At 52.0% G+C, this 27,328-nt stretch overlaps 1 protein-coding gene across 28 annotated transcripts in view; it reads left to right on the top strand.

Moving 5' to 3' along the window:
* CACNA1G (calcium channel, voltage-dependent, T type, alpha 1G subunit) overlaps positions 1–27,328 on the top strand; it is a 65,192-nt gene that overhangs the window by 2,962 nt on the left and 34,902 nt on the right. For all 28 annotated transcript variants that reach the window (XM_006832456.1, XM_006832453.1, XM_006832446.1 and 25 more), the window contains exons 2-9: positions 4,749–4,860; positions 5,016–5,149; positions 5,630–5,727; positions 7,264–7,423; positions 7,895–8,195; positions 8,373–8,465; positions 10,952–11,735; positions 14,478–14,854. In XM_006832456.1, the coding sequence (XP_006832519.1) occupies positions 4,749–4,860; positions 5,016–5,149; positions 5,630–5,727; positions 7,264–7,423; positions 7,895–8,195; positions 8,373–8,465; positions 10,952–11,735; positions 14,478–14,854 (2,059 nt within the window). The remainder of the gene's footprint in view (positions 1–4,748; positions 4,861–5,015; positions 5,150–5,629; positions 5,728–7,263; positions 7,424–7,894; positions 8,196–8,372; positions 8,466–10,951; positions 11,736–14,477; positions 14,855–27,328) is intronic.

The following is a 27,328-nucleotide window of genomic DNA, read 5'->3' as shown; positions in this document are numbered from 1 at the left end:
GACAGGCGTGTTTTGGTATTGGGGAGACCAGGAGTACTCCTGGACAGTCATCACATAGTGAGAAAGGCCCCCACTTCTTTGCAGGGTATAGTATGTGCAGTGTGTTCTTCTTCAAGTGTGAGGGAGTGTGCTTCCCCTCCCGGGAAGGAGATCCTGAGCATTCCCTCTCCCGGCTGTTGTGTCACATCTGGAAGTTTGTGTAGGAGTTTCTCCAAGCTCAGAGACCAGCACAGCTTTTTCTCATTTGGAAATCACAGGCTGGCATTTGGGATGCCGAGAGAGGGGGAGTGGGGGGGGGGGGAGAGGGGGGGAGGGGTGCCTGGCAGGAGCACTAATGGCTTCCAGAAGTGAATGCGAATGGTGATTGTGCGTCACTGTGCGTGTCTGAATGTGTGTGTCTGGAAGGGAGGGCATACCAGGAATATCAGAAGTCCTCCTTGCCACTGTCCCAGTGCCCTGTCAGCCTGTTTCTCTTACCTAGGGAGAAATCTCCATTTTGGTCCTCAGAGGAAATGGTGGGGTTGGGGTGGAGGTGTTTCCTGCCTTTTCCCTAGTCCCTCCTCCCATTTTTCAACCCCAGAGCTCTCCAGAGGGGGTTCTGGGGAGAAGGGCTGGGACCGGATAGTAGGGAGGAACAGAACACTCATTGGCACACTTTTTGATCCAGGCCTCCCATCCTTCTGGGTCACACACACACTCCTTCCCACTTATTCTTCTCTACCGCACTGTGGGGGGAACTCCCCATCACCCCTAGTGCCAATAGGAGTCATTCCTGGGATTACCTCCACCATATAGCACCCCCTCACCCCATGCCTGCTCCCCGCCTCAGCCAGGATGACAGCAGACACAACTGCTCACACATGCAGACATGAGTGAGCACACACACACACACACACACACACACAGAATCATAGACATTTGAATCAGATTTTTGGCCTATTTCCCTTCCCAGAGATTCCAGCGGCCGACTCTCTTGTGTCTGTGTCTCACTCACGTCTCTGGGTGGGGCCCGGCTGCCTTTCTATGGGCTTCAGTTTTCAGTTCAGCTGGAAACCTCTCTCCCCACACACCCACACATTGGACGGGAGCGGGTGGGGGAAACTACAGAGAATCAGACTTGTCAGAGTGGGGGCTTGGCTGGGGGATTTCCCCTTTCAGCCTCGTGCTGGGGAGCCCCCCTATATCCCACTCCACCCTTGGGATTGCCCAATCAGATGGACACCAGCCTGTCCCTGGGTTGGCTGAAAGAAGGACCTGCCCCCACCCCATCTTCCCAGCCCTTACTAGGAGACTAGGATTTCTGGGTCCAGGCCCATTTCCCCCTCAGTGTTCCTGGGTCTCAGATTTCCAGACTCCTATGAGGGAATGGGGCAGCTGGAGGGCCTTCTTCTTTCCTGGAGCCCCCCCCCCACAGTCCTGGAGTTACCCCAGCCCTCCTCCCTTCTCTCCCCACCTCTCTCACTCTTACAGCTCCTGGTAGGCAAGGACTCTAGATAAAGACCATCTGAGAGGTCTCAATTGTGGAGATAACAGGAGGGAGGAGGAATGGAAGTGGGGTTCCTCTCCCTGCCATTTCCCTTTTCTCTGCTTTTGATGGTGGGTTGTGAGAAGAAAGATCCTCCCCTCTACTGTCCCCCCTCCCCCTTTGGGATCCACTCCAGCCTGGACAGTCACCATAGCAACAGTAGACATGTGACTGCACAGGTCTCTCATAGTCACTATGGCAACCCGTGTCCCCCGTTCCATTGGTTGTCATGGTGATTTGTCACATGGCTTTCCCCAATCTGATAACTTGTGGGTCTCCCCACTTCCCCTTCCCAACATAAGGACAAGATAGCAGCCTGGGTAAGGGGAGTTCAGATGTGAGGGGTCCCTTTAATTACCATGGCAACCAATCCACACCACCTGGTGACACATTCTACTGTTGTTATGGCAACAGAAGAGCATCACACAGTGACATACGGCCATGTTCCCAGGGAAACAAGTTCCACCCTGAGAAAGGTGAAAGACACCCCCCGCCCATCCCCCTTAATGAGAGTTCATTATTCCTCGATTCAGGTTGTCTTAAATATTCCTGTGCCGTAGTCTCTTTCCATTCCACTTCTTTGTACCTATAGTGAAAGGAGAGAGGTAGAGATGAAATGGGAGTAAGTTGAATCGCCAAGGAGGGCTTCCAGGGTTAAGGTTGTGTGGAGGCAGACTCTGGTCACCAGAAGTCCCTATCTGAGCATGTTTAAGGAGATCTGACCCCTTGATGATGTCGCCTTTGCCTTTTCCTCACCTCCACGCTGGTGACCATCAATTCATCGCTATCAAGACAAATGGGGTAGGAGAACATGAATGAGGAGACACATCTGACATTCATTCATTCATTTACTCACGCACTCATTCTTCCTATGTATTGCTCATTTGCCATATCCCAGTAACTGTTGTAAGCTTTATAGAAGAGATGATGTAACAGAGAGCCCGTCCCCCAGCAAGGACATCAGACAAGTCCAGAGATGATTGTAACATGGTGGAATCACTGCCATTAGAGAGATCTACAAGAGATACTTTTGTAGCCCCTCTTCCCAGGAGAACGCCCTCCACTGCAGTGGAGAACGGGGGTGGGGGGTGGGGGGGACTAGCTTGGGAAAACGGCCTCTTCTTGAGGGTAACCGTGTCCTTCTCTTTCCAGTGATGACTCCAAGGGAGCTCCCTCCCTGCCACTTTGTTCCAGGGTGACCCCTGGCTGACCCCATTCTGAGGAGAGATCCACTGGGCTCTGGTTCCACTCAAGGAAAACAGCTCCATGGAAACAGAACACTCATTTTATTTCCCCCTTTTATCCATTTAACCCCCAAAACCTAAAGCATATTTCTTTTAAATTTTTCACTCTTGTAAGGGGGCAGCGGTTAGGGGAATTACAATTCCTTGGGAATTCTGGAGTACTAGGGAGAGGAGGTGGGGAATCTGAGGATAAAGGACCGGTTGGTGAGAGAGGAGTGGGTTAGGAGGAAAGTGAGGGGACTGAGGGAGATGTGGGTCTCTGGGGTAAGGGCTCACTGGGATTCAAGACAGCTGGAATATGCCTGAAACCAGTTAGTTGGAAGGTCCTTGGGTTCTGGTCATTCCTGCTGCTCTCATGCCTGGCCAAAGCATTCTCCTTCCAGGAGTGGGGTTGAGACAGGAAGATTGATCATCTGCTCTGAGCCCTATTCTCTCCTTAGTGACTCTGGTTTGGTGGATTTCACCTTGGGTTGCTATGATACCTACTCTAGGCCTTCTTTCCCTAGCCCCCATCTCTGCTTATCTGTTTTTAGCCTTTGTGCTCTCCTCCACCCCTTTCATATCCCAGATATTTTCCTTGAGAAAGATGGGATGCCTGGTCATTTATCTGTGAGTCTGCTGTCTGGAACCTTCTAAGGTCCAGAAGTCATTTTGTACATATTTCTGCTGATGGGCTGGAAGTGAGTTTCTCAGTAGAATCCACTAAGCAGAAAGACTCAGGAATCTCTCCTTGCTGCAGAATGGAGTCTCTTTTAGCTGATCTGGACTAGGATTTCTGCTGGAAGCCACAGGGTGGGACAGTGGCCTGGCTGGTATGGCGTACTGTCCACTCTGTGTCTGGCATGCAGTGGGTCCTCATTATTGAAATGTGGGAATGTGTCTAGATACTGTCTGAGGCTGTGATCCTAGGAGTTGGATGGTTTTGAGAGATGGGGGGGATGGTGGTAGAAGAGGCAGCGTTGGGTTCTGGTGCTATTGCTGAAGAAGGCTGCAGTCGTAGATCCTCTGCCTGTCTGTCTGGTGCTAAGAGAGTCACGGCAGCTTTCCCTACACACCTGAGCAACTGTGGTATGAGGCAGAAAGCATCTCATAATGTTGTTGTTAAGTGCTGTGGAGTCAGTTCTGACTCATAGCAACACTATATAGGATTCCGAGGCTTTACATCTTCACAGGAATAGAAAGCCTCATGTTAGGAGCTGGAAAATCTCAGTCTTTTTCTAGCTTCTCAAGTGACCTTTGGCACATGACTTTGACTCTCTGGGCCACAGTTTCCTTGGGTTCTGAGAAATAGAGGTATCTACCCTGATTCCTTGACAGAACTGTTGTGAGCTTTAAATGTGGCATCGTGTGAAGATGCTTGGTAAACTATGCCAGGCATAATGTGACTTTAGGTTTGTGTAACACATCCTCATCCACATTCTCATTTGCTTCTCACTTCTTCCCTGTGAGGTAGGGAGAACAGGATTCCAATTCAGTGGCAAACCCTTGGTATCTGGCATTTCTATAAGCATGATTGATTTTTTCCCTCTAAATAGAATGTGCAAATTCTTGGGTATTTGTGGCTTCTTCTAAGGTTGAGGGTCAGAAAAAAAGAGGAAGACCCCCAACGAGATGAATTGGCCAAGTGGCAGCATGGATGGACTCAAGCATGGCAGTAGTAGTGAGGTTGGCCCAGGATTGGACAGTTTCGTTCTGCTGTGCATAGGGTCACTGTGGGTCAGTGCCGACTCGATGGCACCTAACAACAACAACAACAACTACTGCTACTACTTTATGGAGGAGGAAGCTGGGTCCAAAGAAGTGAGATAACGAAGACAAGCCTGGGCCTGGGACTGGTCTGAGGTGTAGCCTAGGGTCCCTCATCAACCTGGTTACCTGCCAGTTGTCTTAGGTGGGGTTGGGAGGTCAACAGGCAGGAGGTGGAAACATGGCTTCAGCTCCTGCGCCCTGGCTGGCTATTTCCTTGACTGCCCTGATACTTGGTTCGAGCGCATCAGCATGTTGGTCATCCTGCTCAACTGTGTGACCCTGGGCATGTTCCGGCCATGTGAAGACATTGCCTGTGACTCCCAACGATGCCGGATTCTGCAGGTGTGGGCTGGGCTGGAGGGAGTGAGCTCCTGACCCTAACACCTCTGGCTTCATCTCTCTATGGGGGACCCTAGCACCATGGGTGGGGGCTGGGGTGGGGGTGTTCCATGACCCCCTTCTCAGTTTCAACAGATGTTTGTCCTTACATTAATCAGGCCTTTGATGACTTCATCTTTGCCTTCTTTGCCGTGGAGATGGTGGTGAAGATGGTGGCCTTGGGCATCTTTGGAAAAAAGTGTTACCTGGGAGACACTTGGAACCGGCTTGACTTTTTCATCGTCATTGCAGGGTGAGGGCCTGGATTGGGGCAGGAGAGCAATGAGTCACATCAGTCCCTTCCCCAGGTCCAGGGTTCTAGGCTTCCCAATACCCCCTAGACCAGTCACAGCTCCTGCTTTCTCCCTGGCCACCCATTTAGGAGAGCCTTGGGTGGTGCAAATGGGTAACATATTCAGCTGCTAACAGATTAGAGGTTCCTGGCTACTCAAAGGCTGAGGAAGAAAGGCCTGGTGATCTACTTCCCCAAAACCAGCCACTGAAAGCCCCTATGTAGCACAATTCTACTCTTACACCAATGGGGTCACCATCTATCAGCACTAACCAGTGGTAGCCACTAAGAGCTTAAGGGTATCCTAGATCTGAATTCTGATCCAGTACCTCCTTCTTCCATTCCCTGTGTGATGGGGGTGGTGTAGTCAGGTTCTGCTGCACCCCCCTCCCCACAGGCTTCTTAGTTGACCTCTTGATTCTTCTGGGCCCCTCCCTGCAGGATGCTGGAGTATTCACTGGACCTGCAGAACGTCAGCTTCTCAGCTGTCAGGACAGTCCGTGTGCTGCGACCACTCAGGGCCATTAATCGGGTGCCCAGTGAGTGACCCCCTCAGCCCCCAGCCTCAAGAGGAAATGTGGAAATCTCAGAGCCTAATCCTACCACCGTGCCCTCGCCCGACCAGGCTGAGTAGGAACAGACCAGATGGGGCTGGCACTCTCAGCAGAGACAGGGTCCCCTGGGCTTGGCTCTGGCATTAGAGAGGGTTAACGGGAAGCCCCTCTTCGTGCCTGTGTATTACTTCATCCTGGTTTGGAGTCAGGGTCTCAGAAACATCTCAGATGGCCTTTCCCTCCACATAGGTGACCAGTTGCCCCAGTGGACTAGCGTGGGACAGGCAGTGGTGGGGGAGGGGAGCAGGCCAGCAGAGGAGTAGCGATATTCTAGTGGCCATTTCTAGCCAGGGTGGCCCTGTGCTCAGTCTGGGTCTCACTGGTGAACCCCCACTGGCCACACGGAACATGACCACATTCCACATGGCTCACTCTCCCTGCCTGCCTTGGCCCCTTCCTCCTCCCCACCCCTTCCAGCCCCGTCGCAGCGACTGCGGGACCATTATCTAAATTAAACCGCATTGGTTTCCCGAGCCAGGAAGCTTGGCAGCTCTGGTTCCCCCTCCACCCTGCCCTCCCCACCCATGCTCAGGCCCCCTTGCAATTCCCCAACCCTGCTTACACTGCAGATGGTCCCCTTCTGCGGTTCCTGTACTGAGGGGGCATGTTTCTGGGGCCCTGCCTGGATTTGACAGCAGACCCCTTTGCTGGGTGTGTGTGTGAGCAAGACGCAGGGCCCCTCTGGGTGGGCAGAGCTGTGGCATTGGGTGTGTTGGAGTTTATAGGTGCTCCAGATGTGTTGAGGGGCATACATTCACCTCCACTCCCACCCTGGGTGAGGGCTGGCAGATTTATAGGCCTCTGTCTCCCCACCGGTGTAATTCCCTTAATGCAAACCCTGAGGAATTGCTCTCAATTGGAGCACAGAGGAGCAGAGGGAGATGGGGTGGGAGTGAGGGAAGAGGGACTGAGAAGGGTGGGCTAGAAGGGGAGATGGTGATACTGCAGCCACCAAAGGGTTAACTGCTTAGAAGCTTTTTCTTTGGTGGGGGCAGGGGACCATAGGTGGCCCTTTGGTGAGAGAAAGAAGTAGGAAGGGAGTGTGTGTGTGTGTGTGTGTGTGTGTGTGTGTGTGTGTTTTGGGGAATAGGATGCCAAAGCAGCCTGGGTTTGTCCCGGCGCCTGCAGTACCAACACTATGCTCCTGAACAAGTCATGTCTGTTTTCTGAGGTTTGGACATCTCTGTAGATTGGGGGTGACATCATCCACCATGCTTAGTGGGGGTGTCTGGAAACCACAGTTCTGCTGGCTCCTGGTTGGTGGTCCCAAGTGAGCCAAGGGTAATCATGGCAGGTGGAGGCTGGGGCTGCCTGGGGAGTGCTTGTTGGTCTCCCTTCCTGCTTGAGCTGGACCATCTCAGCCTCAGTCCCTGGTGGGCCCCCTGGGAGCACTGCCAGGCTTGTGGCAGCCAGCCCAGCCCAGCCAACCTGGCGGGCCCAGCGTGACTTCTGCCCCCACAGGCATGCGCATCCTCGTCACACTGCTGCTGGACACACTGCCCATGCTGGGCAATGTTCTGCTGCTCTGCTTCTTCGTCTTCTTCATCTTCGGCATCGTCGGCGTCCAGCTCTGGGCTGGGCTGCTTCGCAACCGATGCTTCTTGCCCGAGAATTTCAGTCTGTGAGTGGTGTACAGGAAGGGCTGACCTGTTGACCTGGGAATGATTATGGGGCTGGGCTTCCTCGGATCCCCCCCATTCCTGTTGTTCCTGACAGCCAACATGCCCCAACACTGGTTCTCAAGCTTGACTACCCATTAGGATCACCAGGGGAGTTTTAAGACTTGATAATGCCTGGAACCCACCCTTGGAGATTTTGATTTAATTGGACTGGGGTCTAGCCTGGCATGGCTCTGTGATTCTCATGTGCAGCAGAGTTTGAAAACCAGCCATCTAATCTCTCTGCCCATCCCCTGTTCAGTCTCCGCACACCCAGTACCCCCAGTCCCATGCCCACAAATCCCTCCATTCTTGCTCTCCCCACCCACTTGGTTCTCCTGCCCTGTTCTTCATCCTGCATGCTTCAGCCCACTCTCCCTTCCTGGGAGGATCCTGCTCCCCAGTCTTATCTCTGCCCACCTCACCACCTGCAGCCCCCTGAGCGTGGACCTGGAGCGCTATTACCAGACAGAAAATGAGGACGAGAGCCCCTTCATCTGCTCCCAGCCTCGCGAGAATGGCATGCGGTCCTGCCGGAGCGTGCCCACGCTTCGAGGGGATGGGGGAGGTGGCCCACCCTGTGGGCTGGACTATGAGGCCTATAATAGCTCCAGCAACACCACCTGCGTCAACTGGAACCAGTACTACACCAACTGCTCTGCGGGGGAGCGCAACCCTTTCAAGGGTGCCATCAACTTTGACAACATCGGATATGCCTGGATTGCCATCTTTCAGGTGGGGCAGCCTGGGTCCCGGGAAAGCAGGACTGTGTAGCCGCCCAGACTCCAGTCCCTGGACACAGTTGGGCATCAAGTGGTCCTTCTCAGGAGTGGGGTGGGGTCAGGAGCCCTGGAGGAGAACTAGGATGCTTAGGGTGGGCCTGGGTCAGTCTGCTGCTCTGCCTCCTCCCAGGTCATCACGCTGGAGGGCTGGGTGGACATCATGTACTTTGTGATGGATGCTCATTCCTTCTACAACTTCATCTACTTCATCCTCCTCATCATTGTGAGTGACTCCTCAAGCCTCAGGGAGGGGGGCATCTTGGGGGAACATTCAGGGAGTCCAGAGAGAGGAAGGGTTACTGGGTCTGTAATTCTAAGCTCTCGGGACATGTCAGTGAGAGCAGTGTTTTGTTGTGAAAGGACACCAGATGAGGACTCAGGAGGGAATCCAAGGTCAAGGCTGGGCCCTATGGTATACCACCAAGCGACCTTGAGTAAATCAATCCCCATGAGGCCCCAGCCTCATCCTGTGCATTTTGTAAAATGGGTGATTCTCAACCCAGGGTGATACCTCCTCCCATACAAGACATTTGAAAATGGCAAAGAGTGATTTTTTTTTTTTTAATGAGGACTAGCGGGGACTCCTTTGACATTTTTTTGTGCACGGGGTGGGAAAGAGGGTGGTAAACATCCTGAAACAAAGAATTGTCCAATTGTTTAATGGACCTTAAGGTCAGTTTCAACCACAAGATCTGTGGTTCAACTCCACCAGCTGGCCTTGGAAACCCTACAGAGGGTCGTTGTGAGTTAAAACTGACTCCACAACACTTCACAACAACAATGTTGAGAAACACTGCATTTCCAGGTCAAAAATTCCAGGACCATAAGAGAACAGAAAACAGAGGCAAAATTGGCAATATTTAATAGTTCAAACACTCCCATTTAGAGTTAATCATTTAATTACTACAATTTATAGCTAATATTTATTGGGCACTTAGTAAACATCAGCCTGTTTTATTCACTTTAAAAAAAATTATAATGATACAACAAAACATATCTAATCATTTTTTGTTATAAACTAGTGCATAATTCTCACTCCTATCCTGTGATCATTCCTCTATTTTACAAATGAGGAAAGTGGCATTTCCTGTTTATCTGACCCTCCTATGTGCTTTGCATGGTGTTGATTAATGTCATTGGACAGGGCTGGGTGTCATTGCAGACCTGGTGCTATAACTTCTGCTGTCCAGATAACCTTCAGTGAGGTGTGGGATGTGGGGATTGTGGACCCTATTTCATAAAGAAACCTCAGAGAGGTTGGTCACTTGGCCAGTCACACAACAAGTAAGTGGCTGGAGTTGACAATGCTGCTGAGTCCAAGCCCAGCTCCTTTTCCATGTCACCAGAAGTCTGTGATTGAGCCAAGACAGAGGGGACAGATCCTGAATGAAGGAGATAAAGAGATTGGGATCTTCCAGAGTCCTGGTGTAGTGCTGTGGGTTAATGCTCTAGACTGCAAAGTCAGTTTGAACCGTAAGGTTGGCGGTTCAAGTTAACCAGCGGCTCCTCAGAAACCCAATAGTATCTATGAGTGGGACCCGATTCAACAGCATTTAACAACAGCAAGAGGAATCTAGAATTAGCTCCAGAGAGAGGTGGAAACAGGATAAGGCAGTTCTTGGTGGCGCCAACTAAAGTGACCAAAGGTAGGCCCTGAGAAAGCACAGCATTCGAGGCCATCCCTGCACCCAGAACTTTTCCTGGTTTGGAAGAGTGGTCAGGCTTGGGACAAGCCTGCTGGAGGTGTGTCCTTACCTCAGCCATCACCTACCTGAGGAGTGAGGCCAGCACTTAGGAGAACAGCCTTTTCTTCCCTCACTCAGCTGCGCTCCCTGGGCTAGGGGGGCAGGGAGCAGACAGGAAGGTAAGGGGCCTCTCCACCTTCCCACACACCCCCTGAAAAATCTTCCCAAATAGCTCTCTGGAATCACACTAGTGAAACTAATTATCATAATTACTAGGGCAAGATCTAAAAAAAAAAAAAAAAAAATCTGCTTTGTCACTATAAATATTCATTTCCTATATGCCTTGAGGAAACTGAGGCCTGGAGCTGGGGAGTGGGGAGGGAGTGTGGGCAAACCAGTGACAGCTTGGCTAGTATGTAAGCCCCTCCCCTGGCTGTAGAGAAGGGAGGGCACAGGGAGTGGTCAGATGAGGATTCTGAAGGGTTAAGGGTCTCACCCAAGGTCATGCAGCTAGAAGTGTAGTCTTGAGGACGATGTTTTGCCAAGATTTCAAAGGCTCAATCCAACCTGAAATTCCCATGTGCCCAAGATAACATTCATTCTCACAGCCCTCCCCATTCTTAATGGGAATTGGGGAGTGGGGCTCAGAGAGTCTCTAGGGAAGGCATGCTTGGGGGTGGGCAGGGAGTCTGGGAATATTCTTGCCGGGGAACATCTTGATCAGTAGCGGCATCTTGGAATTACTTAGTGTTTGGCTTAAGTCTTACGTGACCGTGCATTAGCTGAGGATCTTGGGCAAATGCTTCCACTTCTCTGAGCCTCAGTATCCTCACTAATAAGATAGAGATGTGATAGTGACCCCTGAGATCTGATATGACCCCTGAAGCTGCCAGAATAAAACGAGATAATTCCTGGAAAGTAATTAAACCCAGAGTCTGGTTTGTAGGAAATGACCTACTCAGCAGCCAGCGTTGGAGTCCCCTTTTCTTCAGGACGTTTCCTCTTCCTGTCCCCACCCAAACAGGTGGGCTCCTTCTTCATGATCAACCTGTGCCTGGTGGTGATTGCAACTCAGTTCTCAGAGACCAAGCAGCGGGAAAGTCAGCTGATGCGGGAGCAGCGGGTGCGCTTCCTGTCCAATGCGAGCACCCTAGCCAGCTTCTCAGAACCAGGCAGCTGTTATGAGGAGCTTCTCAAGTACCTGGTGTACATCCTCCGCAAAGGCGCCCGCAGGCTGGCCCAGGTCTTCCGAGCAGTGGGCGTGCGTGCTGGGCTCCTGAGCAGTCCAGTGGCCCGTGGGGGCCAGGAACCCCAGCCCAGCAGCAGTTGTTCTCGCTCCCACCGCCGCCCATCTGTCCACCACCTAGTGCACCATCACCACCACCATCACCATCACTACCACCTGGGCAATGGGACACTGAGGGTCCCCCGGTCCAGCCCAGAGATCCAGGACACGGAAGCCAATGGGTCCCGCCGGCTCATGTTGCCACCACCCTCCACACCTGTCCTCTCTGGGGGTCCTCCGGCGGGCACAGAGTCTGTGCACAGCTTCTACCATGCTGACTGCCACCTGGAACCAGTCCGCTGCCAGGCGCCCCCTCCCAGGTCGCCATCTGAGGCATCCGGCAGGACTGTAGGCAGTGGAAAGGTGTACCCCACCGTGCATACCAGCTCTCCACCAGAGCTGCTGAAGGAGAAGGCGCTAGTGGAGGTGGCTTCCGCATCTGGGCCCCCCACCCTCACAAGCCTCAACATCCCACCGAGACCCTACAGCTCCATGCACAAGTTGCTGGAGACACAGAGCACGGGTGAGAGCTTGGGGTGTGGGGGTGAGCCTTACCTGGGGGCCTGGTGTCCTAGAGAAGACTCAGGGTCTGGGGTCAGCTGAACCAGGTGTCCATCCCCATCTGTCACTCATGGCCAAGTGACATCACTTCCTTGCATCTTCATTTTCTCACGTGTTAACATGGAAACATTAACATGGTGGTGCAGTGGTTAAGCACTTGGCTGTTAACTGAAAGGTGAGTGGTTCAAACTCACTGGCTGCTCCTCAGGAGAAAGATGCAGAAGTCTGCTTCCGTACAGATTTACAGTCAAGTGAACCCTCTGGGGCAGTTCTGTTCTGTCCAGGAGGATCATTGGTTGTCCTTGTTGTTGTTGTTGAGTGCGGGCAAGTTGATCACTACGAGTTGGAAATGGCTTGGCAGCAATGGGTCTACTGTATTTTAATTAGAACCATCATGTCATGAAGGAGCTCCCCGTGGCACAATCATTAGGTGTTTGGCTGGTAGCCAAAACATCATTGGTTCAAATCCACCTAGTGGCTCCAGTGGAGAAAGCGCTGGCATTCGGATCCTGTAAAGATTGTTGTTATTAAATGCCGTGAAGTCAGTTTTGACTCCAGCGACCCTGCGTAGAGTTTCCGAGAAGCAACTGTTATCACAGCCACGAAAACCCAATGGGGCATTTGTACTTTGTCACATGGGTCACTGTGAGTTCAATCGACTTGACAGAGTCCAGCAACGGTCACATCATGAGCACCTACTGTGTTCTCTGCTCTATGCTTTTGGCAGTGCTATCTAACTCTTGTTGGTCGATAAGTATGTGTTCATCACATGCTTTACAAGCAAAATCCCTGTGAAACCTGTTGACAGCTTAGGTCAGCATCCCCATTTTACAGATGAGACAAAGGAGGCTTAGAGGGGTTGTGTGACTTGCTGTTTCATTGGGATTTAGACTCGGGGCATCCACTGGAAGGTCCATACTCATACTGCTTGTGGTGAGTCTCAGAAGGGAATGGTAGCCAACTGTGCCCAGTGCCATGCTCTCCACAAAAGGGACCTTATAAATGTACGTTACAGCTTTTCCCTACAGGGAGACGCAGACCCAGAGCAGCAAGTCCTCAGGGGCTGTTGGCCTAATAAGTGGCATCCTCAAAGGGGAGTGAGAGACTGTTTGTGGGTGGCACCAGTCTGATGAGGCAAAGAGAGTCCCTGTAGAAAGGAATGCAATGGGGTGTTTGTGGGGATGCTCAGTGGGAGTGTGGGCTGGGACAAGACAGTGCCATGAGAGAGGCAGTGCGAAGGGTGCCGTGCCAGCCCTTCCACTCCTGCCATGGGGACCTGAGTCAGTCACATGCACGTGTCAGGTTCCTCCCATGTACAGCTAGGCAGAGGAGTGCATTTGTCAAGTGTCTACCGTGGGCCAGGCTCTGACCTGCTGCCTTCAGTACATGCTTCACCTGGGTGGTCTCTGAAGTGCCGTTCAACTCTCAAATTCTGTCACCAAAGCTGGACTTCAATGGTCACTGACGTCTTGGGCTAGACCATTGTGTGTGCATGCATGCACATCTGGTGCATGTATGTGTTTTCAAATCAGTGGATCAAGTGGGCATATGCATGTGTGCCTGGTATTCACGTGTGATGTGTGCTTCTATGTGCATCTCTTCCGATGAGTGCATGCCTGTGAGCATCATGTATCCAGTGTATGTGTCTAGTATTCATGTGCATGTGTGTGCCTTTGCCTCATGTGTTTGTGTGTGCACATGTGTAGCATACTTGTTTGGTGTGTGTATGTTTCTGGTATGTGTGCATGTCTGAGCACACATGTTCAGAGTTTAGATTTGTGTGTGCACATACATGGTATACACACCAGATATGCATTTGCATGTACATGTGTCTGGTATACACATGTGTAGCCCATCTGTGTCCGGTGTGTATGTATACATACAGTGCACAGCTGGTGTGTGTGTGACTGGTGTGTGTACAGACATGTCTGGCATGTGCACGTGTGGTGTACATGTGTACGTACCTAGTTGTGATACTGATGAGAAAATTATAAATGCATGTGTGCATGTGTTCTAGTGTGTGTGCATGAACATGTGTGTGTGAGCACGTGTGTGCATTTATGTGTACAAACATGTTTGGTGTGTGTTGTATAGATGTGTGTGTGTCTTAAAGGATCCCTTGGTAAGTGACGCAGTTACTAGGTGGTTCTAAGCTTCTTATTGAGGACTCTTGGGACATAAAGGAAGCCAAGGGCCTCAAAGGACATCAAAGTCACCTCTCTGACTGAATCTTAAGACACCCCATCAATGACTGTCAATGGGGTGTTGTTGGCATTTGGGGCATTTTCTTGTCTTGATGGCACATTTATTAAAGCACTTGGCTGTGAATCAACAGTTGACAGCTCCAATCCACGAGCTCCTTTAAGGGAGAAAGATGTGGCAGTGTGCTTTCCTAAAGATTATAGTCTTAGAAACCCTATGGGACAGTTTACTGTGTCCTATAGGGTCACCGAACCTTGGTGTGGCACTGTAGGATGAGAGTCAGAATCCTCTGATTCTGTGTAGCTTATTTTTTTGTGTTTCTTGTTTAAGACTGCCCCCCTTACAGGGCATTCAGTTCCCCTGGCCCCTTAGTGCCTAGTACTACCATCACTGTAATGACCCCATCCCATAACTTCTCATTCCATATTTCATAATGCTCTCAGGGCAAGGCTGGTCTAGGTGAGAAATCCTGTAGCCTCTAACCTCTAACCTCCCATCCCAGGTGCCTGCCAAAGCTCTTGCAAGATCTCCAGCCCTTGTTTAAAGGCAGACAGCGGAGCCTGCGGCCCAGACAGCTGTCCCTACTGTGCCCGGGTTGGGGCAGGAGACATGGAGCTCACCGACCATGAGGTGCCCGACTCAGACAGTGAGGCAGTGTACGAGTTCACTCAGGATGCCCAGCACGGAGACCTCCGGGATCCCCACAGCCAGCGGCAGCGGAGCCTAGGGCCAGACACAGAGCCCAGTTCTGTGCTGGCCTTCTGGAGGTTGATCTGCGACACATTCCGGAAGATTGTGGACAGCAAGTACTTTGGCAGGGGAATCATGATTGCTATCCTGGTCAATACACTCAGCATGGGCATCGAGTACCACGAACAGGTAGGGCCATGGACAAAGGCAGGCTTACTGCCAGCCTCCTCCTCACTGTCCACTCTGCTAGTCTGCATGGCAGGGAGGAGGGGAGATGGGATGGAGAATGAGTGAGACTTATAGAGGATACCAGGGCAGAGACAGGACTGAGCTGGGCGTCTTCTATCTGGGAAGCCTTCTCCAAGGAGGTTGGCTTGGAAGGGTGTGGATGAGTGCTGAGCACCAGTGGGGGGTGCAAGGACTCTTTAGAGGGACAAGTAATTAGAAGAACTTTGGGCTTATGGAGATGAAAGAGTGGAGGGGAGGTGTTGAGGGTCCACAAACCCAGTGCTGACCGTCCCCCACCCCCCAATACTTACCTGACTGGGGGTGGAGGGGGCGGTGTAGGTAGGGGTAAAGCGAGGATTGTTGGTGGCTGTACTTGGGTAAAATGGTAGTCTGTGGAGTTGGGAGGGAGGCAAGCTGGTTCTGGCCTCGCTCTGAGTGTCTTGCTGTGAGCAGTTTTGGTGCTTGTTGGATGCTAGTGCCCAGCAAGGTGAGGGGACTTGAAACCATCGCGTTTGAGCAATCGTTCTAAGAACCGGAGTGTTTAGTCAGGAGACGAGGAGGCTCAGCGGGGACAGGCGAGCTGTCTTCAAATATTTGAAGGGCTGTCATGTGGAAGAGGGAGCAGGCTTTCTTTGTGGGGCCGATGGCTGGGAGCTATCCTCCCGTCAGCTCAGCATTGAGCTGACAGAGGATGGTCTGGGGACACATGGTCTGCTCACCCCCTCACAGGGCTGCTGACTCAGTGGAGGTCACAGCAGGTACCACAGGGGCCTGCCCTTTGACCTCACAACGTGGCCTGCTGTCAATCCCACAGGGTCCCTTCCACAGCCAGCCCTCCTAGGTCACCCACCTGGGTTCATCTGGGGAGAAGGGGGAGGCTGGCTGGCAGTGCCTTAATTCACAGGCTCTTCTGTGCTCTTTTCTTCCAGTAATGGGGAGGGAGCTGGGCCACCATACCTGCCCTTTCCTGGTGTGAAGTTAAAGCTATGCACCCCCTCCCCCACCCTCTACTTCCACAATGCTGGGGTATGGATGTGTAGAGGAGCAGAGTTATAAAGCCAAGGTCTCCAGCCCTGTCTGAGTTGGGCAGTGACTGTCCAAGCAGGGACGGGGGCACACAGTGAGATGCTCATGTGCCAGTCCCTACCCACAATCCCACTGGCCTCTTCACCAGAAATGTTGAATACTCCATTCCTTTTCCCAACTGTCAGGTGCTTCTCAGCCCCAGCAAGTCCCATCATATCACCTTAGCGACACTTCCTTGTGGTTCAGGCCCTACTCCCCACCCTAAATGGCTGTGTCTGGTTCCCTTGCTGTCCAGGCAACATTGGTGGGCCAGAGGGTGGGGCGGCTCGGGACACTGGCTATGGTATCAGCAGGTGGACGTGTGTGGCTTGTTGGTGGGCGTGTTGTGTCTGGGCTGTGTGGGGCGTGGGTGTGTGTGCATACTACACTCACTCTGCCAGCCTCCTGGGGAGAGGTGTTCCATTCTGCCAGGCTAGTGGGGAAGGGTGGGGGCAGCTGTCTCTGAGGACCCAGGTGATGGCAGTCTCTAACCTTCTGTTACCCTAGTTTCTGAGTCTTCCCTTCCCCCACACCAGTTCTGCCTTGGAAGGGGGTACCTTCTCAGCACCTCTCTCTCCCTTGGGGTGTGCCCTGAAATCCCTGCCCAGCCAGATGCTGTTGGTAGAGACTCTACTCTGGGAAGAAGCTGAGTCACATAGACTAAAGACAGACGAAGCCGCAGCAAGAGGGCTTTCAGTTAGGCGTCAAGAAGAACACCCCATTGGAGAGGCAGTTAAAGTGATCAGTCAGGGGTGCCTACAACAGCTCCTTGTCCAGATTCCTCTGTGTCCTCAGCAGCAGGGAGCCCCTCCTCAATGGTGGTGTAATGGCTGCTCCAGGCAGGAGTTTGTCCCCATACCTGGTTGCTGTGGGCTCATGGGGATGAGTGGGAGCCCTTAGCAGTAGGCGGGCGGGGGGGACACGACAGCTGACTGACTTTAGCCTAGTGTACTCACGGGCTGGGGGTGGGAAGGAGTCCCAGAAGCAGCCATGGCCCTGTGCTTGCAGGCACTGCAGCATGAACATCCCGCCATCTGGGCCCGGGAGCCGAAGCAGGCTGGGAGGGGTGCTGGGAGGCGGGAGACACAGAGGGGGAGACAGAGACCCAGGGAGGGGCTGCAGAGATAGAAGGACTGTCGGAGACCTGGGTGGAGGGATATAGGTATAAAGACAGGGGAACACAGAGACACAGAGGGAGAGACGGGGAGATGGGGAGGTAGATTACAGATGGAGTCATAGAGGCACAGGGCAGGCAGAGACAAGGGACACAGAGACACAGAGTGAGAGATGGGTGGAATAGAGCCCTAGAGGCAGGGAGGTCCAGAGAGGGAGATGAAAACAGAGACTGAGACCCCAATGCCCCCAAGGGCAGAGCCTTCTAGATGGAAAGAGGGGTAGAATCATGTTAAGGAAGAAAGTGGAGAGACAGTGATGACCACGTCAGCAGATGCTGACAGGCGTGTGGAGCCAGAGGCTCATGGTTTCCCTGTGGTCCCTTTAATGAGGCGATTGTGTCCATCGATCCGGGTATCGATCAGCTTGGAGGGGGCACTGGAGAACATGTTGCTGATGCTTACCTGCACGAGTTGCCCAGCCCTCTCGACAAGCCCATTGCTGATACCATCCCCAGGCCCTGTCTTCCCCCACGGTCACCTACCTGGCCCATCTTTCAGTCTTTCTATGGGGACGAGAATGCCTCTCTTGCTCCTCTCTAACAACCTCTTGACTGAGGAAGCACCCATTTTGTCCTGCCCCAACCTACCCAAGGCTGGTCTCATGTTCTGCTTACCCCTGCCTCCACCTCTTCACCCTGTTGGTAAGCTGGCAAGACTGGCTTGCCAAGGGGACTGGTGAGAATAAGGACACAGGACATTGGGAGGAATTCATGGTAGGAAGTGTGATCTGATGGGGGATGAGCATCTGAAGGAAATTCAGAAAGGTCATGGAAAAATCCCATTATCTTTTCATTCCCTTTTTCCATGAATTTTTAAAGTCCCCTCATATGTTTGTGGTGTCCTGGTGTGGCACTACAGGATAGTCACTGGACTGCTAACCAAAGGGTTGGCAGTTCAAGCCCACCAGTCACCCCTTGGAAACCCCATATAGGATCACTATGAGTGGGAATGTATGTTTGTGTGCCCAGACACTAGGGGTCAGTACATGGACCCCAGATGTTTTTGTAAATCCATCCATCCATCTATCCATTCTTCTTCAATCATCCTTCTATGAAGTACACATATGCTGGTGGACCAGAGTTGGGCCTAAGCAGTGGTATGCTAGTATGTATTTAACAAACCAACTGTCATTAAATCTACTCTGACTCACTGTGACCCCAAGTGTGTCAGAGTAAAACAGTGCTCCATAGGCTTTTTCATGGCTGATTTTTTCAGAAGCTCATCACCAGGCCTTTTGAGATGCTTCTGGGCAGACTCAAATCTTTAAGCTTCCATTTAAAAGCTAAGCATGTTAACCATTTGCACAACTCAAGAACTCCCAACTGTATAAAAACCAGCCTCCAAAAAAGAAAGAATGAAAGACCTGATTTATAGTTTTTGCCAATTCCATGGTGAAAATGTTTCAAACCATAGTCAATTTTTAATATACCGACATAACACCACAAAGCATGGGGTTGGGAGAGATGTGCACCTAGGCGCCACTAAACAAGTTGGCTCCAGCATGCCCCTGGGCCTGAGGCCCATCCTCCCCAGAGAGGTTACTGACAAGGCAACTCCTCACTTACTTGATGTGGGACATGCTCGGAGAGGGATGTGACCCAAGCTGGAGGAAGAATTCAGGGAGGGCTTCGTGGAGGAGGTAACCTCTGAGTTGCACCAGAGTAGGTGGAGAGCAGTTCATTCCTTGAAGCACAGTATGGGGGAGGGCTAGAGACACCCAGTGCTAATTTAGATTGTGGCAAGTGACGAAAGATGAGGTTGCGCAAAGGAAATCAGGCCTAAGTCCTGAAAGGCATGGAAAGGAGTTTGGATTTTCTCCTAAGGTGGTAGGTTCCAAACAAAGCTTTTAAGCAGGTCAGGGATATAACCCAGGTTGTGTTTTATCAAAAGTCCTCTGGAAGTCGTGTGGGGAGTAGAAAGGAGGGAGGGGAGGCAGGGAAGCGACTGCAGTGGTTTAGGCAGCTGGGACCGCATCTGCATCCCTGGGGATGGAGAAGGGAGAGCTGGGAGACTGACAGGGCATGGAATGCACAAGACTGATGCCAGCTGGCAATTTGAGGAGGAGGAGGTGGCAAGAATGACCCCCAGGTTTCTTTCTGGGGCCGAGCAGATTTGAATGAGGTGAAGGGAGAGGATGTGTTGCATACACAGTACCTATTGAATCTTCATGGCCCGTGTCCAGCAGGCTGTTGGAGCTCAGAAAAGAAATGGAAGGGAACCTGTCCCCTGTCAGGGTCTCATATTCTAGAAGTGGCCGTGTAGGGAGAAGTGAGGGCATGAAGCCCAGTGGTCTTGTGGACGTGCAGAAGGGAAGAAAGAGGGGAGGGTCTGAGGCAGAGGGAGGACAGGCCAGTGCTCAGATTCGGGGCCCATCCTGTCACTCCAGAGTCATGTCCAAAGAGGGTTTCTCTTTATCAGTGAGTGAGGTTTGCTATTCCCGGAGAGGAAGCTGGGCTGGGCTGGGGGTGAGTCTTACCTTTCCAGGGGGACCTCAGGCACCGTCAGAATTCTGCTGACCTCCAGTACCCTCCCACACATGCTTGTGCACCATGGAGTCGTTTGTGACTCACAGTGACCCCAGGTGACAAGGTAGAATTGCTCTGTTGGCATTTCTTCAGATGGTCAAGTCTTTCTCCCACAGCATCACTGGGTGGGTTCGAACCAACAACCTTTTGGTTAGCAGCTGAACACTTCACCATTGTGCCACCAGGGCTCCTTTCACACATATATGTTGCTGTTGTTAAGTGCTGTTGAGTCAGTTCCGACCCATAGTGGCCCTGTATAGGGTTTCAAAAGGAGTGGCTGTTGAGCTTGAACCACTGACCTTGTGGTTCAAACCAACTTTTCAGTCCAGTGCATTAACCTACAATGCCACACCAGTACTGCTCTTCAAGCCAACGGTTGGTGGACACCCACCCCTAGGTGTCCCTCCAGACAGAAATTCAGGCCTTCACGATGACCCTTTTCACTGACCTGGCCCAGTCTTCCAAATGATTGCTACAGGTGTGGGATGGAGAGGTAGGTGTGGGAGGGAGAGGTGGATGTCGGCATAAGTCCAGCTGAATGGGTACTTCCATTCCTGCAGGTGCTCCAGGTTTCCCCAGTTTAACAAGCACACACAGGGTGTGTCCTGTGTACATCAGGACAGGATAAAGGGCAGGGGGCAGGGGCTGAGCCAGAAGTGCCACAGAGGAGGCTTCAGGGGACCCAAAGGAGAGATGCTCATACCCGATGGAGGGATTTGAAAGGACTTCATGGAGGTTGCGTTTGAGATGACCCTCGAAGGAGAAGTGGGGTAGTGGCAGTTGGAATTAGGAGCAGAAATGTCTAGCTGGAGGGACAAGACCAGCAGTCTGGCTGGGAATGCACAGGGTGGCGTGGGAGCTGGGGACATCAGGTGTTTGAACAGGGGGAGATGTGAGTGTTGAAGGAAGCTAAGATGCCAGTCTGGGCAGGCGGAGGGGGGAGGGTGCAGCCTATTTATGTTGTGCAGCTCAGAGGTAGTGAGGGCCCCCGCCCAGACAGTAGCAATGAAGAGGGTGTTGGGGAGGTCCTACCAATTCCAATGGTAGGACCTGGTGGCCTGGCACGTGCTGCCTGGGAGGGCTCGTGAATTCTAGATGACCCCAAAGTTCCCAGAAAGAGTCCTGAGAATGCCAGGAAGCTGGTAGAAGGAGCAGGTTTGGGGAAGGAGGTGACATGCGAAGTCTGAGATGGCTGGGGGCCAGCCTGGAAGACTGTCAGGGCAGGGAGGGAGCTGTTCAGTGTTGTCTACACCCTGGATAGCAGCTGAAGAGGTTGGAGGGGGTAAGATGGCAGAGGGAAGGAGCCAAGAGAAGGGGGTCGGCTCATACTGAACTCTGAGGAATGTCTGATGGAGGAGAGAGTGGGAAACTAGGAGAGGAGGCCTCAGAAGGGTAGGAGGTGTCAGGGACAGCATCACAGGAGCCAGGAGAGGCCTCAGAGACCTCAGGCAGGAGGGCTGGCACCAGACATAGAGGCTCCCAGGAAGACAGGGAAGAGTTGGAATGATGGGGTCTGGGATTCAGGGCTGAATGGACCTGGATGCCCAGCAGTAGGTTTCTGCTTTGGGGCAGGGAGTTAGGAGACTGGAGATATGATGGATAGAGCATGTCCGGGGGAACGGGGCAGGTGGAGATCCCATTACCAGTGGTGGGAGGGAGAGAGATGAAGAAGACAAAGGACTATTGGGGTCAAGGAGGGAAGGCCAGCAAGTGGACAGTGAAGCTGGGTCAGGTTGGGGAGTGGAGTGGGGACCAAAGAGGTGAGAAGGTTGGAGGCAGCTCCCTGACCAACAGACAAGGGAGGAACAAAGGGCTGTGAATAAAGACATAGAGCAGCTTGGGACAGGCAAGGCCACCCAGTGGGGACTTGCCTGCAAGTTCGTGACTCTCTCTAGCAACGCTCAGCAGTTCAGGAGTGGAGGCTGCAGTAGAGAGGAGGTGGGGACTTCCCTTGGCTGGGGGCTGTCTTGAAGGAGTCCTTGTCTGAAAGGCAGCTTGACTGAGAGGTGGTCCTGGTAGATGAGGGGCAGGGGTCACAGCTCTAGATTTAGGTAACAGAGATTTAGGGGTGGCTGTCTGGAAGCTGCATGAGCCTTGTAGGTGCTTGGTCTGTACGTTCCCTTGGAGTGGCTTCAGGAGAGCTGGGAGAGATTGTGGGGAGGGGGCTGAAGCCACTGTTGGCATTGCTTCATGAGCATGGGTGTGAGGGTGTGGACAGGCTTTGTTCAGAGAGATGAAGGTCTAAGCTGGAGATTTCTCCAGACCTGGTGAACAGCAAGTCCATGACCTATATGATGAGACATGTAGGATTTCCTGGAAATTTCCTGCCACCCTGATGTCCCCTGACCCAGAGACCCCCAAGCCCATCACTGTGGTCAGACTATACCCCCTCTTCTGGGTGAATGGGGAACAGCAGGTTGGACTCCCAAAAGCAGGGGTGAGGTGAGTTGAGGAGTCAGAACTCAGGAGCAGGTGGGAGCTAAGGAGATGAGGGTGTCATGAGGGTGGCTCTGGGGCTTGGGCAGGGCTGGGGTGACCGTTACAAGTCTCTGCTTAGCTTGGGCCTGGCTCATTCACCCCCTCACGCCTTCCCTGCAAAAGGCCCATTCCAGTCTCTAGAGCTGGCCCCTAGGCCTCCTCCTGGGCTGCTGCAGTACCCCTAATTGGTCTTCGTCTCTTCCCTCCAAGCCATCCACACGCTATTACCACTGCAGCCAGATTAATCTTCTTAACACCCGGCTTTGCACATCTCCTCCCTCCCCCTAAGAGCCTCAGTGGCAGCACTGTGGGCAGAGACAGGTCCAGCCCAAGTCTTGGACTGGAATCAAGGTCACTCTACCTGGGCCCTGCCAACCGCATAAACTCATCCCCTGCTAGTCCCTTTCACCCTCTGATCTGGGTAGACCAGTTGATTCCTGGTCCCTGACTCTACCCAGAACACTTCTCTGCACCTTTGTTCTTGCTGTTCCCAGTGGAGATACCATTCATTGGAATTCTCCTCTGGTTTCCTCCTCCTCACTGCCTCCCTGGCCTCTGCTGCTTTGACCCCGTAGGCTTACAGGTGCCCTGTCATGCCACCCTCCTTCTACTACCCACAGAGCCCCTACGTTTGTCCCTGGGCTGGATTGCCATAAGCTTGACATCCTTTGTTCGCAGAACAGCCTCACCACAGAGTTGGTGCTGTATTGTTTTACAGTACAGGGCACTGGGGATCAGAGAGGTTAAGCAACTTGCCTGAGGTCACACAGGTGGGCAGGCCTCCTGTGTTCAGGTTCAAACTTTCTTCCTTTGAATCACCAGAACTCTGTACAGAGTGGGCAATTTAAGGGTGAGTCGACAGGATACTGTGAGTTTCAGGAGAGCCCTGGTGTTGCTAGAGGTATCCAGCAGCCTACTTGGGGTCACAGTTCCTCCAAGATGACAGTTTGAGGCGGGACAGGAGGAAGGTGCAAGTAGATGGGAGACACAAGGTCTACTGTTAGCAAAAGCACAGGTCTGGACCCTTTGATGGCGTTTCAACTCAGAGATCCTTCCACTTGGCCTTGACATCTGTGAACAGGAGGGAGGACACATCAGGACCTTAGAGAGGACATCCTGGCAGCAGGGAGTCCATGGTCATTGGACTTGTGCACCTTCTGAGTGGGATGTGTCTGGAGTGTGGCTGGGGTCCTGAAGGCAAACATGGAGTAGGAAGCACCTTTCTAAGTGAGCAATGTGACCTCCATCTAAGACAGACACAGGAAAGAAATGAAACACTGGTGCTTGGGTCCCCAGCAGAAGTCGGCTCCCTTCCCTCCCCTTTTGCCATGGCTGTGATCACGGCTCTGGTCCCTGGGGCAACCATGTTGCTAAGATTGTGTTTCTCTGTCCTCAGCCTGTGTTTGCAGAACGTTCCCAGCCTCTGATTTAGTAACTTGGACAGACCTGGCTGTCTGGGGGAGGAGGGCTTTTTTCCATGGATCATGGGAGATTTGGAGGCCCTGAAAGGAATAAGCTTCTTACTGTTGCTTTGGGGTGCCATTGAATCCATTTCAAGTCATAGCTACCCCTTGTGATATACAGCTACCCCATAAGATTTCCTGGAGTCCTGGTGTGGTGCTATAAGATAATTGTTATGTGCTGTGGAGTCAGTTCCGATTCATAGTGACCCTGTACAGGGTTTCCAAGGCTGTAAATCTTTATGGGAGCAGAAAGCCTCATCTTTCTCCCGCGGAACAGCTGGTAGTTTCAAACTGCTGACCCTGAGGTTCGCAGCCCGATTCGTAACCACTATGCTACCAGAGCTCCTTTGCACTAGACCAAAAGGTCAATTTGAATCACACGGTCAGTGGTTCAAACTCACCAGCCACTCCTTGGAAACCCTACACAGGGTCGCTATGAGTCGGAACCAACTCAATGACACTTAACAACAACAAAAATTTCTACAGGAGCAGATCACCAGGTCTTTCTCCCGCCAAGCCTCATTGCCCTTGAAAGTGTATAGTGAGAGTATGAAGAAATAGAGGGCAGACCCTTGCTCCCACCTGAATCAAATGTCCCTGCTTCACCTAGGTGGGCCAGAGAGAAGACTCCAGTCTTTGATGCCACCCACAGGCTGGGGTGGGGGATACACCATCCCTCTGGATGAGACTCTTGGTTGGTGTGTAGGGATCAGTGGGGACAGGACGTCTGTGAGTCGTCGGGTACAGAGTATTGAGAGCTGTGTTGATAACAGCAGGAAATGATGAAAACAACTCTTCTCCACACACACAGCAGTGGTTGTGCTGGTAGGACTCACTTACAGAGCATATGCACTGATTTTTAAATTTTTAACAGCTTTTTTTGAAGCATGATTTACATGCCATACAATTAGCTCACTGTAAGTGAACATCAGCTTTGCTTTCAGGATGTTTTTTTCTTATTCACATCTGTGTTCACTTGATGTCTGTCCCTTTAGAAGATTGTGTATTCAGTCCACCCATGTGTGTAGGTTCATGGGTCTCTCGTAACCACTCAAGGGTCAGGCTCGAATCCGCCCTGTCTGTTATTGTTGGAAGAGTCCCTGGGTGGCACAAACAGTTAAGCACTTGACTACTCACTGAAATTTTGGTGGTTCAAACCCAAAGGCATCTTGGAAAAAAGACCTGGTGGTCTGCTTCTGAACGATCACAGCCTTGAAAACCCTATACAGTAGTTCTACTCTGACATACACGTAGAGTCGCCATGAGTTGAAGTTGAAATGGACTTGACAGCTGGCTTGGCTGCTATTGTTGCTGGTGTCAGAGTGATGTGGGGGTCACTGCTCCATGACCTTCAACCGGTCACGCACCATCTCTTGACCTCTTTTTCTCATCTGTAAAATGCTGTGTGTCAGAACGAGGTGATGTGCATGGTGGGCTGAGACCCCAGAAAGCACAGAACCTGTGTAGTTCTGAGTTTATCTGCTCAGCATGGAGGACTTGGCAGCCTTCTGTGGACTGGACTTGAGGGAGTCTTTTGTTGGCGAGAAGGTGTGTGTCCCGAGCGCTCAGTGAGTGTTTCCGATGGTGACAACAGCCCCTTCCTCTCCATCTGTGCTCTCCATGGCCTGATGAACTAGGTCAATGGCAGTGTCCCTTCCTGTCCTGACACCCAATCTTTGGAGTAATTGGGTCCATGTTCCACTGCCCCCATGGCAGCCACTCACCCTGCATCCACCCTGGCCCTGACCCTCAGGCCTGTGTCAGGGGCGAATCCTTGGGGGAACTTACAGCCTTTTGAGTAGCTGTTGATCCTGCGTTCCAAAATACCCCTTGTCAACTAGTCAGAAGCCCCTTCTTTCTAGCTCTCGTCACCCTCCACCCAAGCTAGCCACACAAATGGGGCCGTTAGGATCCATTTGGTCTTACCCGAGGTCTGGCTCCATGCTTTAACAACCTACCTGGGCAGCCGTCCAGATGAGGCAGCTGGACAGCTGGAGGAGGTGTCTGATGCAATAAGGGCTTGTTTGGATCATTTATTTAACTCAGATTCCTTGAGCACCGACTCTGGGTCTTTGGCTTTTGGCTTGTCAGGTGTCACATCCCATGGGCCATGGTTCCTTCGAGCTAACTGTATCTCCCTCTGCACCCCTGTCCCCAGGCTGGCCTTGCCCCTCACTTCTCCCCAAACCAGGCTCATTCGTGTGTCCGGCCTTTATCCATGGCTTCCCCTTCCTTTGCCTCGCGAGACCCCCTCCTCATCTCGCTGAGCTCATTTCAAGTGCTACCTCCCAACTAGGCCATCTCAGTGCCATCATCCCTTACCATCTTTCTGCTCAACTCCTGTATCTACTGGCTGGATAATTTCATTTGGCATTGAAGCATGTAAGGCCCGTGTGGTTATTCAGCTGTTTTTTGTGTGTACAACTTGTTTCAAGCTAGATGCTCAGTGCCTGGGAGGCAAGGAGCATGGTTGGCGTGGTTGCCCTTTATTTATTTATTGTTTTTGGTAGCTCCTTTAATACCTGGTGCAATGCTAGGCATACAGTAACCAGCTGCTGCCAAGCTGATTATGACTCGTGGTGACCGCATGTGTTGCCGACAAGAACTGTACCATAGAATCTTCTTGGCTATAATCTTAATGGTTGCTGTGAGTCAGAATTAACTCGACAGCACACTTAACAGCAACAATTTTAACAGGAACAAATTGCCAGAACTTTCTTCCATGGTGGGTTCAAACCACCAACCTTTCAGTTAGCAGTTGAGTGCTAACTCTTTGCATCACCCAAGGACCATTCTGGAGTCCTGGTGTAGCGCTGTGGGATAAAGCACTGGACTGCAAGATTGGTTTGAACCACAAAGTCAGCGGTTCAAACTCACCACCTGCTCCTTGGAAACCCCATACAGGGCTGCTATGAGTCGGAACCGACTTGACAGCACTTAACAACAACAAGGGACCATTCTAAGCATAACCAGTTGCCATGGAGTCAATTCCTACACAGGGAGACCCCAGGTCTGTCAGAGTAGAATTGTTAAGTGCCGTCGAGTCGGTTCCGACCCATAGCGACCCTGTACAGGGTTTCCGAGGGTGTAAATCTTTACGGGAGTAGAAAGCCTCATCTTTCTCCCGCGGAGCAGCTGGTAGTTTCGAACTGCTGACCTTAAGGTTGGCAGCCCGATTCGTAACCACTACGCTACCAGAGCTCCTTGTCAGAGTAGAATGTTGTTGTTGTTGTTGTGTGCCATCGAGTTGGTTCCGACCCATAGCGACCCTGTATAGAGTTTCCGAGGGTGTAAATCTTTACGGGAGTAGAAAGCCTCATCTTTCTCCCGCGGAGCAGCTGGTAGTTTCGAACCGCTGACCTTAAGGTTCGCAGCCCGATTCGTAACCACTAGGCTACCAGAGTAGAATAGTGCTCCATAATTTGTTTTCAAACGTAGATCACCAGGACTTTGTTTGAGACACCTAGGTGGACTTGAACCGACAATATTTAGTAGACATTTAATATTGAAAGGAGCAGGGAGGAAGTGAAGTGACTGATGAGCTGAAATAGCAGATGACAGAGTTGATCGTTAGCTCTTTTGATGACCTCTCTAGGATGTGTGCTTGGTCTCATTGCCAACTCCCTGATAGGAGCACAAAAGTCATTACTTCCACTGTTGTTACATTTGGCCCAGAGAGATTGAGACTCTTTCTGAAGGTCACACAGTGAGTTGGTAGAATCGGCTGGG

This window comes from Chrysochloris asiatica, unplaced genomic scaffold (assembly GCF_000296735.1).
Source record: "Chrysochloris asiatica unplaced genomic scaffold, ChrAsi1.0 scaffold00007, whole genome shotgun sequence".
In the NCBI taxonomy this organism is placed as follows: domain Eukaryota; kingdom Metazoa; phylum Chordata; class Mammalia; order Afrosoricida; family Chrysochloridae; genus Chrysochloris; species Chrysochloris asiatica.
This window is presented reverse-complemented; position numbering and strand designations above follow the sequence as displayed.